The 12,777-nt window shown below is 33.8% G+C and overlaps 1 protein-coding gene across 1 annotated transcript; it reads left to right on the top strand.

Moving 5' to 3' along the window:
- The first annotated feature begins 4,873 nt into the window (after positions 1-4,873).
- On the top strand, positions 4,874-12,526 carry fuss (SKI family transcriptional corepressor fussel). The gene is made up of 8 exons (XM_085185171.1): positions 4,874-4,966; positions 5,364-5,589; positions 6,304-6,445; positions 6,800-7,054; positions 7,434-7,579; positions 7,993-8,119; positions 8,312-8,477; positions 12,518-12,526. The coding sequence occupies exons 1-8, from the start codon at positions 4,874-4,876 to the stop codon at positions 12,524-12,526; spliced, it is 1,164 nt and encodes a 387-aa protein (XP_085041297.1).
- Positions 12,527-12,777: the final 251 nt, after the last annotated feature.

Genomic DNA, 12,777 nt, shown 5'->3' with positions numbered 1-12,777 from the left:
TGAAAAGTAAAATTATTTTATAGCAATTTTGTCGTCTTATTATTAGCGTTCGTTTTTTTATTTAGGAATCGATTTAAATTAAACAAACGCTAAATATTAAGAGAAGTTTTTCTAAATACAATAGTGAAGATTGCAATTAAATTCGTTAAGTCATTTTTGAGATTTTTTCGTATTTTATTGACAAATTGCAGCATTGAATTTCGCCACCCAACACGAATGAATGTCTCGAAATTAGACGAAAAGTGACGATTGCAGTATCCTGAGAATCTATTTATCTATCCTTCTATTTATCTTCACGCAGTATCCCGCATCTATCTATCCTGCTAAAAACGTAAAAGCGTGAAAAACATTTCACTCAAACAATGTAAAATTCAATAAATCTCATCCCCAAACTATCTAACAAATACTGAAGCGTAACAATTGGAGTACAAGCAGGCTGGTCTTATGTTAGCGATTAAATAGTATTTCGAATATAGAGGATCTCAAAGGAGCACTTCTATTGAATACGAACGGATTTTAGTAGGTTTTGTAGGGCAACCATGAGTATTGGATATTTTTTGGTTATTTTTTTACCGTGAAGGTACACGCTGTATCCCGTGTATAAAATAGGGTAGGTAGAGGGAACCTAGTGTTATCACACTTCGTTTCTCACTTTACATCCATTATTTACGGTTACATTTTAATTATAATGATTTGTCTTCAATAGATAGATAGAGAGATGAAATAGAGTCATTATTTTTTTTTAGACAACCATAAATAACTAAAATGTGTATTTTTTGTATTTTTTTTAATTCAGCTCAATTTACAAATAATCCCAAAATATTATTTATACATTAGAACTTCGAAAATAGATAAAATGTATACCTATTGATATGTTTAAACTTTCAAACCAATTGAGGCCATCGTGGCGCAGGGACACAATCGTGCAACTGTAACGGATGCGACGGTGGTAGCTACGATTTTGATTCCCACTCGGGGGATTCACTCCCACTCGGGGGAGTAAAATATTTCATATTTTATCGTATTAATTTCTTCACTCTGGTAACGAGGCAAATTGGCGTTGTATTCCGCCACTCAATACGCAACGCCTCCAGAGTTCCCAGAGTTCCCTCTGCCTACCCTGCTATGTGCAGCCACGTAGTTTGCCACGTGCAGGATACAGCGCGAAGCTGAAAAAAGAACATAACAAGCGTTATACCCCGATCCTTAATGTGGGAGACATACATCTAATCTAAATTGTCATTTTTCGTATAAATTTTCGTCTAATTTAATTTATACAATTTACCTGACAACATTTCCATTCAATACTGACCCATATAGCCACCCTACTCAACAGTCGATACCGGCAATGCCCCCTTAGTTACGGATTATCCGCAGAAGTGCACAGTGTGTTGTCAATGCGGTTGTATTTATTTGTTATTTGGACACTGCGACGGTTAGGCGCGAGCAAATACTTTTGTAAACATTAAATTTCATCTATTTTGTGCTATGTGTGCTATTTTGTTGCTTTTTAACCCTTTTTTGGATGTATAGTAGGATAGGTTAAGAGAATATAGAGTTGAGACACTCCATTCTTCGCTCTACGTCCAACGTTGAGATATTTTGGTATGAGTAGCTTAACTCAACGCTAATTAAAGCTATAATGTATTGAACCCACAACATTTGTATGTTCTGTCAGCTATAACCTACTAAATTATCTAATAGTTTAGATAGGAAATTACTTATTACTTATAAAGTAAGATTTTACTTTAAGATTCTATTTAGAATGAAGCACTTGAATTCAAAGATTTGGATAACGTTATGTTTTCTAGTAGCTATAATTAAAGTTATTTAAAACATTTTCTTGTAAGTAATAAAATCCGATAATCAATGAGTGATGTTTTTTTTCTCTGTATATCCATCAAATTATAAAAAAATCTTACAGGAAAAAAAATGTTATATCTGCCCATATGTTTACAATATGGTACCTATGCTTACATTTTTTTCTTTGAACCAATAATATACACTTAGGTACATTTACATTTAAAAAATACCATATTTTAAGACAAGTGTATCAAATTTGCACTATCATAACATGTTATAAAATGAAAGTAAAAGTAATCCGTAGCGTATCCTAAGGGCCCTCCAATACGATTAGTTCTACGACTACACATGCTCATCTTGGAGCTGGGGGGCTCTCCCGGTACCATATGGCCTCTGGGATTCGCTATCTCGTCGTCAGTTGTACCGTGAAATATAGTTTATTGTTCAAAAATGTGGTCGTATTTTGAATAATGTTGAGAAAAAAAAGTCGCCAAGTTGATGGTGTAATGATATGGAATTTTATTATTTTTATTTTTTCATGATTTATAAAGGTTACTTTTTATTTTTATTTGGGATGGTTTTGGTTATATTCTAACTTTTGTAATGATTAAAGTAACTTCTCATTTACACCTTACATAAACTAATATTATATATGGAACGAAAAACTGTAATTTGAGCTTGCATGTAGAGTTGGCTCTTCTTTGTCAAGAAATCAGCAGCGATATCTACTAACAATATCACTGGTATTTCTATCTGCCTTGCTACTTGCATTAGTAGTATATATAGTGTATACGTATATATGTATATATAGTAACTAATTAATTTTACCATATTAATTAAGAATTTAATTGTATTGTCTTATACTATACCTACTTTGACTAATTTCATTATATTTTCTTAGCTTCACAATTTATCCCGCATACAGCATGGTAGGCAGAGATGACACTACGCGTCGGACTTATGAACCTTAAATATGAAAAATCGTAAAAGAAACCTTAGAATCAATAATCCATACCTATATTATAAATTCGAAAGTAACTCTGACTGTCTGTCTGTCTTTTACGCACTCAGGGCCAAACCGCTAATTTAATTGTGATAAAATACTCATATAGAGATACTTGAGGGTCTCGGGATGAATATAGGATACTTTTTTTGCTCATATTTGTGATATTTTCGATATACATATACCAATATATTAAAATACTTATTAATTTGATCATGCAATTTATTCCGCCATATTATCAACAACCGTCGCGTTGCTAAGCAACGATTTGAAAAGTTTGTTGTTATAAAACGTCACCCAAAATGAGCTTGCTTAACGCATCTCTCTATAATACTGAAAATAATTTCATAAATATATTTCATAAATATTCGTATAGTTTCAGCGGGCGTAGCCGCGTTCGGGTCCACTAGTTTTCCATAAATTACCTAAATAACATAACATATACCAAATCTACAAATAACAAAGCTACAGTCAATAAAAAAATCACGCCATCGCAGCTAATTTCCATTGAGCAAAATAATACGTAACGAAAGCAACATATGCAATCATTAATATAATGTAATGCCATTTAATGTAATCAATTTGAGCTTCTCCATACATTGGGGTGGCAAATTACCAGTCCCACCCCTAATGATCGCTTCTGATTCTGTAGGGATGCTAACTTCGTATTGAATCATGTGTTGGTATATTTTTTTATTGTCTTACAGTATTTGGGCGGTTATTACAGGTTCAGTTTATTTTTAAAGTAATATTGGTATTGATAACTTGAGTAACGTTTATATAAGTTTATCAAGACTTCAAGTTTTTTCAGCTTATCGTTTTTCTTAATAGATTGTTTTTGTATTTTTTTTATATAATATACAATCAAGTCAAATTGTCGATTAGTTCATTTAAAAGAACCATATTTGAATTACTGTCAGGAAAGGAAAGAAAGGAAAGGGTTTGGGTTTACGGCAATCATCGGCGATCGGTAAAATGTAGTGATTTATCATTAACCTTTCTACGTTTATCGTGAAATAGCAAGAGATACTTGTATGTGTGAAAATAAAAAATAAATTATAGTCAACCCTTGAACTTAAAAACGATGAGCATCCCTCTGTTGATTTTTAACATTGGGGGTGACCAGAAAATATCAAGTGGTGATTTATTACAAACTGACATATTTTGTTAACTTTTAAATGATGTCTTTTTGAATGAGCGAGGGTGGTTGTAGTTAAATTTTTATTGTTTGTCCTAATCCAAATTACATCATTAATATTTTATGCAAGTAGATGTGGAAAAGTGATACCTACGTTCAAAAAAGGTTGTTATTTTAAAAAATAATAATATAGAAGAATTTCAAAGAATGCAGTCTTCTATACTTTAACACGCAATATCTCGAAAAATCTGGCGGAAAATGGGTAACGGTTTGTGCCAACACTAGGGTCTTTCCCGCTAATCCCGCCGTGTGGGATAAAGCCTAAGGCCTGATTTAATTAGATAGTATAGAATCTGAAACACTTATCAACTTCACTTCACTTCTTTTTACAACGATTATTAAATAAATCTATATTTATCAGGTTAATGCTTACGCGTTATTGCGTAACCAAACTATTAGTATAGTACAAATCCTATCAAAAATAACATACGATTAATATACAACATTTATACAGTTAAAGAATATAATCAATAACATAAATAGTTGACAAAACGTAAGGGTAATGCCCTCATAGTGGATACATTATTGCCCTTGCCCCAAATACGAATTGATATTCGATACACTAAATTCACACGCATTATTTTCCCAATGTCTTTGTTCGACCAGTTCTATGGCTCCATGGTTTATTGGTCGGTGAAATGTACCAGATTATTGTAATAGCTTACTTTGTGTTAATGATCTATTGCTGAGTTACGTCTAATGGGCGTTATTAAGATATGGTATTAAGGTTTTTTATATTTGATTTCTAATATAATATAAAAATAGTTATTTTTGTCATACCTTCCAACAGTATATAATATTGAAATGAAGTATTTAGTTTTTACTAAAACATAATATGCATTACCTTAATGTTAAATTTTTTGTACAGAATGGAGGCGACGAACTTGGCGCTGTCACCACGAGAGTCTCTAAAGCCTCGCTCTGAACATAAAGGGTTAGAAATGAGTAGTAAACCTAATCAAGTAAGCATATTTTATTATTATTTCTAATAATATAAGGATTTTTTAAACTATTTTATCAAAAGTGTATTTCATTTTGAATATTTGTGTAACTAAATATTACAAGCGGCGCTACTAAATTGAATTGCTTTGTTTTCAAGATATATTTTAATTTGTTACAATTATTTTTTATCGAATCATTAATTAAAAGCCACTTTTTATAAGTTTTTAGCCATATAATATTTTAAATTCTGACCTTTCATGATCATTACGGCTCTCCGTAGTAGTACCTACGAATAGGGGTGTCAAGAAAAGATAATATTAGAAAGAGAATGTTAGATAAGTAATTTAATGTAATATAATGCATAGCAATCTCAAATAATAAGGAAATATCTCAAGAAATTCTGTTTGCTTCCACCAGGTGGGAACTGTCCTCCTATATGGCGTACCAATTGTTTCTCTAGTCATTGAGGGAGTCGAACGTCTGTGTCTCGCCCAGATATCGAACACGCTACTCAAACAATTCTCATACAATGAAATCCACAATCGTCGTGTAGCTTTGGGTATAACTTGCGTGCAGTGCACTCCCGTGCAGCTGGAGATCCTCCGTCGGGCCGGCGCTATGCCGGTGTCTTCAAGGCGATGTGGTAAGAAAAACTGATATTTAGTAAAAACATTAACATTTAGTTATGTTTTAATATAAAACAAGTATTTTTAAGATTTTCTTTTAATAATGTTTCTATATTAATAACAAATATTTTCTCTCCATGAATATCTATATATTTTTAAGATTATTTTATTACAAAATTTAGTTCAAACCCGTATGTACGGGCTATATAGCATTAGCAGTGCCTTGATATTTTACCAAAGAAAGAGAGTGAGATTTTAGAATAAATTCTTTAGTTGATGGAAAAGGAAGGAAAAGACGATAAATTCTTCCGTACATACGCGCTGAAGCGATTCTCCCTCAACGGATTACCTACACTTAAAGCTTTCCAATATCCAATAATCACTTGTCTATTGACAGGTGAAGTACTTATTCTTAAATACGCTACGCTTGTTTTGATTAAACTTTCCTAACGATTTCTAACAATACAGCTTAGTAATTAGTAAACAAATTAAATTGTAATGGTAATTTGCAAAAGAATATATTTTAAAAAAGCTTAAAAGGTAGGCCAGTTTTCCCACTCTAGCAGCAAGGAGACACTCAACACGCAATGCCTTCAGAATTCAGCTGAAAGTGAAGAACGGAAATGTCTTAATGGGAATGGATTGTGTTAAGACACTTCCTCTCCCCACTTTCCGCCGAATTCTAGACTTTACTTTATTTCTTCTATAGAAGCTTCTTCCATTTCCAACAGGTATGATAACCCGACGGGAAGCGGAACGCCTCTGTAAATCGTTTCTAGGCGACAACGCCCCGCCGAGGTTGCCCGATGACTTCGCGTTTGCCGTGCACCACGAGTGCGCGTGGGGGTGTAGGGGAGCGTTCTTACCCGCTAGGTATTGTATTGGAATTACTGATTGTATAAGATTTGAGTATAAAAATATATTGTAGGACTCGAACATATTAGAGTGTGTAAAACAGATACAGCTTCCAATTGAGCTAGTCTTGAAACTCGTTCCCGCTCGTTTCCTCAAAAAAATAAAGGCGTAACTCACTACTGTGAGGTATCTCGGTGAGGAAATAAAAATAATTAATTCCTCAAATGGGAATCGAATCGTCGTATTTATATTTAGATGCTGTACAAATGTATTGAACTAAATTTATGTGATTAATTGGTTAAAGAGTTTAATTTTAAAATATGTAAATATCGTGAAAATTAAAATTCCTATTACTATTTTTCCCTTCCTTAGGTATAACTCGTCCAGAGCGAAATGCATCAAATGCGCCTACTGTGGATTATTCTTCTCTCCCAACAAATTCATATTTCACTCCCACCGCGTTGGTCCTGGTGACAAGTACGTACAGCCGGACGCAGCCAACTTCAACTCTTGGAGACGACACATGAAACTCAGTGGAAGTCCTCCTGTAGAGGTTATACATGCTTGGGAAGATGTCAAGGCTATGTTTAATGGAGGAACTAGGAAACGAATGCTTTCTGCTGCTAGGTAAGCATGTGTAGCTAGGCTAGGTTGCCCGAAGGTTAATTGATGAAATGCGGCGTTAGACTCCGCTAAATTCAATGATTTATTTAAGCCGATTCGAAAGAAAGTTGACTACTACTATTAACTGCTCTTACATCTGAGATCGATCTTTAGATTTATAATTTTTTTTTAATTAATATGTATTTTTTTTTAAAATAGCATCTCAAGATCGATCTCATACTTGAGAACGGTTAATAAATACGGACTTAAATGCTATACATATAAAAACCTATATAAATTTAAAAAACATAAACAGAGATAAAAAAACATGTAATTTTTAGTTAACCCATCCTTTCACAAAGTTCGGTTTAAAATTGTGCCACAGAAGGGTACCAATTCGCAGGCCGGAAGTGGAATCTGAAGTGAAGCGGGCACCGGCCAGCCCTCCGTCACACACTCCTGTTCCGCGACTCGCTGACTATGTATGGGGGGCGAGGTTACCATTGCCATATGCTTTGCCATGGCTTAAACCTACACTGTGGTCTCCTGGTAAGTAACTTGCTTTTCTTAATTTTACGCCTTTGCTATATATAGAAAGGATGAGAGCACGTAAGTACTAACGCCGCGCTTCATCCCGTAAAAAAACAAGATAAATAAATTAAGAGATTTAAATTACTTAGTAAAATTTGTATACGGATTTCGTAAATAACTATGAATTCATAGTTAACTAATCCTAACTTTCACCGCAGTTAGAGTGGGTTACATCGAAACTTTTGCCATGCCTTTTAAAAGAAAAGCTTTTGATTTTCCTTGATAAGTGGTCTACCAAAAAAAAAATGATCAATTCGAACTAGTAATTCCTGAGATTGGCGCGTTAAACCAAACAAACTCTTCAGTTTTATATTATTAGTATAAATAATATTCTTAAATTCTATTAGTATAAACAATTTCTTTCAATTAAGGTGCATTAACAGCGTTAAGCAGCGTTGGTGCCATTGAGGAACCGCGCGCGTTCCGCCCCGTGCGTTCGCACAGATTGGAATCGCCGCAGGTGTCACCTGTTATTTCACCAACGCGATCACCAAATAGGTAAATAGAAAATTATGTTAATATAAATATTGTAAGTTTAGTAAATATTAATAACTCGTATAACGTTACATAAACCAATCGAGCTTAGACTAATATAATTTATAGGTACGAGCACGTCCTATAGCGCAAAAGCCTGTTTTTAGTGTTTTATAAGAACTAGTTATTTTACTTAACCCTCCTATAATTGATTAGGTCACCCACATCGCCAAGACGGTCGCGGTCTCCTCTCCGTTCTCCCGCAACGTCACCTCTACGTTCTCCGCTACGGTCCTCACCCGCGAGGTCTACGAAGAGCGATCGCGACAGTGACGAAAGTGTCGACATTGAGACCACTGAGGAAGATCATGCTAAGGACGTGGTGAGTAATTTTCTTGTTTTTTATCTTCACAACAAAGGAGAGGGTAGACAGAGGGTACCAATCTAATGTTAAAATACTCTGTTCCACGGTTCTGGACGGTCGCTCTGGTAACAAGACTTCCGCCACTTGTTAGATTCTCTCATACTCAATGCCTTCAAATGAAAATGAAATGAAAATTTATGAAATGTAAAAAAAAAATATGAAATCAAAAAGCTAATATAAAGGTTAGCGTATGAAAATTATAATAGTAAATGGAGCTTAGTACTTTCATAAATTTTCTTTCACGTAATTTGTACTTACAACCACCACAACGTTAAAATAAAAAGAATATTTAAAAAAAAAATTGGATCAATTTCATCATTAAAAAAACGAGCTATTAAACAGTAAAAAATCAATTTTATAAGCAAACCCTTATATACCGCGTAAACGTATCTCAAAGATGCAATTTAATAGCTAAGTATCGAAGCAATCGCATTATCGTCGACATTGGAGCCAAACCGAGCTCGAATTGGAAATCCAATTTAAAAAGTTGCAGGAAAATTTTTCCAATCACATTCTGAATGTAATCTGCGATTAGTCTTCTTTCTGAGTTACTTAGTGATGGGTTTTTTATTTTATTTTTTTCATATTTTGATATATTTTTATTGGTATAGCTTATGCTTTAGCTTTTGTTCCGTTTAAGAATTTTTTTTTTGGGTTCTTTAGGTTCACGTTATATTCTCCATATAGCAGGGTAGGAAGAGGGAATTTATTGTTAAGATACATAGTTCTTCATGCACGGAAGCTAACAGCCTTTCACTTTAGTACTCTTATTAGAACTTTTTAGTACATTTATATGTTTTTTTATCATATATATATACTCATACAAAGTAAGATACTCCGATAAAACATTTATCCGAACGAAAGAATCGTCAATAGATACTATTACAATATAATAGATAGATAGATAGATACTAACAAAAGCAATCATTAATTAAAATTCACTTCTAAACATTTGCTATCTAAGTTTGAAACAGACATGGCCCTAGAGACTCCGCCATTTTGCTACAGTACTGCACGTGGCCGGTGGCACGTCGTAAACTCTGGGTAATTACTGCCGTGGAATCCAAATGGACTTCATTTCGCTCTTAAATAAGAGAAAATGTTTAATTTAGTACCGATCGGTAATCTCGCACCAATTAATTGGGGATTCCAATTTTGTGATGAAACTTTTTTGCCTATCCCGCTCGATGCTTTTATTCACAGTCGGGCGAGTAGGGTTTGTGATGTTTTCAATGGATGCTTTTGGCAATTGATGAATTTGAAGTATTTTTTTTTAATTATTTTTAGGAATTTTGGTAATTTGTGAAAACTTATTAATATATTATAGCAGTATAATGTATAAATTATTTTTTTGCTCTTGAAAATTGAGGGGAAGATGGTGAACAGCGTGTTTAAGCACCAGATTTTCTCTTCCTACCCTGCTATATTTTTTACTCTTATACATGTTCCTTTAACATCCACTAGATGACATTAATAACATCTTACTAAATGACATCAATATATTAAGCAAAAAAAATATTTATGTAAACTCACAATGAAATAAAGGAATTTTCAATTGAAATTTAAAGAAAAAATATACCACATAGGCATAGCATATGGCTTGCGAAGTAACCTAAATTCGTTTTGCAAAGGCATTGTTTTAAAGGTTTTATGAAAGGGAAAAGAGGTCATGAAAGATAGAACTTTCTATAGATACTTTTTAGTGGAGGTCATGAAATGGAACTTTTTTCTGTTTTTTGTTAGCTTTCTGGAATACAAAGCAGCTGCAGTTTGGTAGATTTTAATTATTCATCATTTGTGATTGAGATAATAATATGTTTTAAAATAAATCAGCTTCACGCTGTATCCCGCACATAGCAGGATAGGCAGAGGGAACCTATTATTAAGACACTCCGTTCCCCAATTTCCGAAGAATTTTGCCTTGACACCAGAGAGAAGAACTGGAAATATAAGTTTAAATAAATATTTCTGTAATGAAATGTAGACAGAGGGACCCTGGGAACCTAGTCTAAAGTTAAACACTCCCGTTTCCCACTTTCCGCCGAATTCTAGAAGCGTTACACGCTTTCCTTTGAAAAATGAAAATATTAAATATTTCATTTTCTCCAGTACAAATCGAACCCGCACTTGTCTCGTTTGTGCCCTGCACCACGCCTGGCCTCCACAATATATTCACAGTTCGGAAGCAGGGCGTATAATTACCTCGCCGTCTGTCAAGTGATTTATATGCGGATTGGTTATTCTATTAACTGCATGTCTGTAGCCGGAGGATAGTTCACTATTGACGTGTTAGAGTTAGTGGTGCTATTCATAATTGATATATACTATAAACGTGTAGGTTGTGAGTTCGATTCCCACTTAGGGAAATTAATTATTATGTATTAATATTCTTATTGTTTCGTTCTGGTAACAAGGGAATGGTAAGAAAATTCGGCGGTGTTTATTTTAGACAATTAATATATTTGAATAATTTTAATTTCTGTCAAAGCATTCAGCGTAAGGTTCCGATATTCAACATGTATGCGTTTAAACGGAGTGTCTGTACACTGAGTTCTCTCTGCCTATCGTGTTACATGTGGGGGAAAAGCGCGAAGATAACATAAATTGAAAGAAAAGTCATATTTAATTTTTTTAAATGTTTTATTTCACACATTGCACAGAAACTTCCTTTTTTATTTCTTTTTAATTGGAACATAGTAGAATCTGAACCCGCGTGTCCTAGAAGCCGTTCTCTGCTCACATTGTTTGATTCTATATCTAAAAAAAGTATTTTTAAAAAGAAAAACCACCTTTTTATTCGTATTTTCTCCCTTACATAAGGAAAAATAAAAAAAAGAGTGATCATTTAAACGACAAACGTGACTAAGACCACTAACGCGGGCACTGATTTATTATAACATCAACTGGTACAATTGAATCGTCTAACAAAGTATCTATTAAGTACGTGACTGGCATCGTATGGTGGTGGGGGTGTTACGTGTGGGAGACGTGCGGTGGGTTTTTTGGGTTTTATGTGTAAAAGGCCACAATCTGAGCGAGTCTAAACGCGAAATGTTGTGAATTCGATTCCTATTGGATATGAAATATTCAAAGTTTTCGTTTTGGTGTCGAGACAATGCGCGGCGTTAAGTTCCTCCTCTCAACACGCAACGCCTCTAGAATTACTTCGCAACCTACGTTGCGAAGAGAAGTCTTAATGTAAAGTGTCTTAAGTTATACTTTTTTATTTCCAAATTAACCAAAAATTCTTATGGAAGTTACAATAATCTAACTCAAGATACTACAAGTTTCATATTAATATCTTTTCTAAGTCTTTTACTACAGACAGACATATAAAAACACGAATGCTATCCTAATTTAGCGGGCGAAGCCGCAAACGGGACGCTAGCGTCTAATGTAGCTCGTAATAATTTCTGATATATTTCGTACTCCTTGTAAGTGTAGGGTAGTTGGTTGTTGTCTTTAATGTTCGTTCTGAGGATTAAGGGCGATACGTCTTCAAGATTGAAACTGTTTGTATTCAAGACGGCGGCTAAAAAATATATAGCAGTTTGTTTTTGTTTTTAACTTTTATTATTTGGAATTTGCAGTGTGTTTCAAAAGGAAAATTAATTATAAGTGGTCTTGTTCAACGGTGATAACAGGTTCTTATTCTTTAAGATAAATTACTGTTTAGCTAACTAGATTTACAAATACCTACAAATAGTTCGTTTAAATTTTACCAAATTATTTTACCAAAATTATTATATAGGAACATTTAGTATTTGTTTTATATGAGACTGGTTGAAACTTTAGTTTCCAATAAATGGATATTGTCTTTAAAATGATAATGTTATTGTACCACGAAAGTTGAAATGATTAGTAAACAAATAATTGTGTAGTTCAAACGGGCGAAGCCGCGAGCGGTTCGCTAGTTTGAAAATACAATAAATTGGACATATTTTTATGGACATATTTAAATGATATTTTCACACAAAATTTTCTCTTTCTCTCCGCAGAATGTGTGAAAGGCTTGAAGATAATAGTAGATGTTTGCTAAGTGTCGAGACCTTTTTTAATTTAGTAAAAATGGAGTGTCCCCTTGTCCCAGTGTTTGTACACACGCCCTAATTTGAACAGTACACGCGTACACGCGGCGGTCATTCAAACTATGTGAAGAGGCTTAAATATATTGTATAATATTTATAACTTACTCGTAGTTGAGAACGTTTCTAGCAAAGCTATTTACTTTGAATTCGATGGTAGTGAGTTCAATGAC

The sequence above is a fragment of the Heliconius melpomene genome, chromosome 4, assembly GCF_056956725.1.
Source record: "Heliconius melpomene rosina isolate 202511_hmr_F chromosome 4, ASM5695672v1, whole genome shotgun sequence".
NCBI classification, from domain to species: Eukaryota; Metazoa; Arthropoda; class Insecta; order Lepidoptera; family Nymphalidae; genus Heliconius; species Heliconius melpomene.
Note: the sequence above shows the minus strand (reverse complement) of the source record. Positions and strands in the feature narration are given on the sequence as shown.

What these genes read in the sequence shown, in the direction of transcription:
- fuss (XM_085185171.1), top strand. Translation starts at nt 4,874, where the DNA reads ATGGAGGCGACGAACTTGGCGCTGTCACCACGAGAGTCTCTAAAGCCT. An exon ending in CGAATGCTTTCTGCTGCTAG is followed by an intron (nt 7,055 to 7,433) that starts GTAAGCATGTGT and finishes ACCAATTCGCAG; the next exon opens with GCCGGAAGTGGAATCTGAAG. An exon ending in ACCTACACTGTGGTCTCCTG is followed by an intron (nt 7,580 to 7,992) that starts GTAAGTAACTTG and finishes CTTTCAATTAAG; the next exon opens with GTGCATTAACAGCGTTAAGC.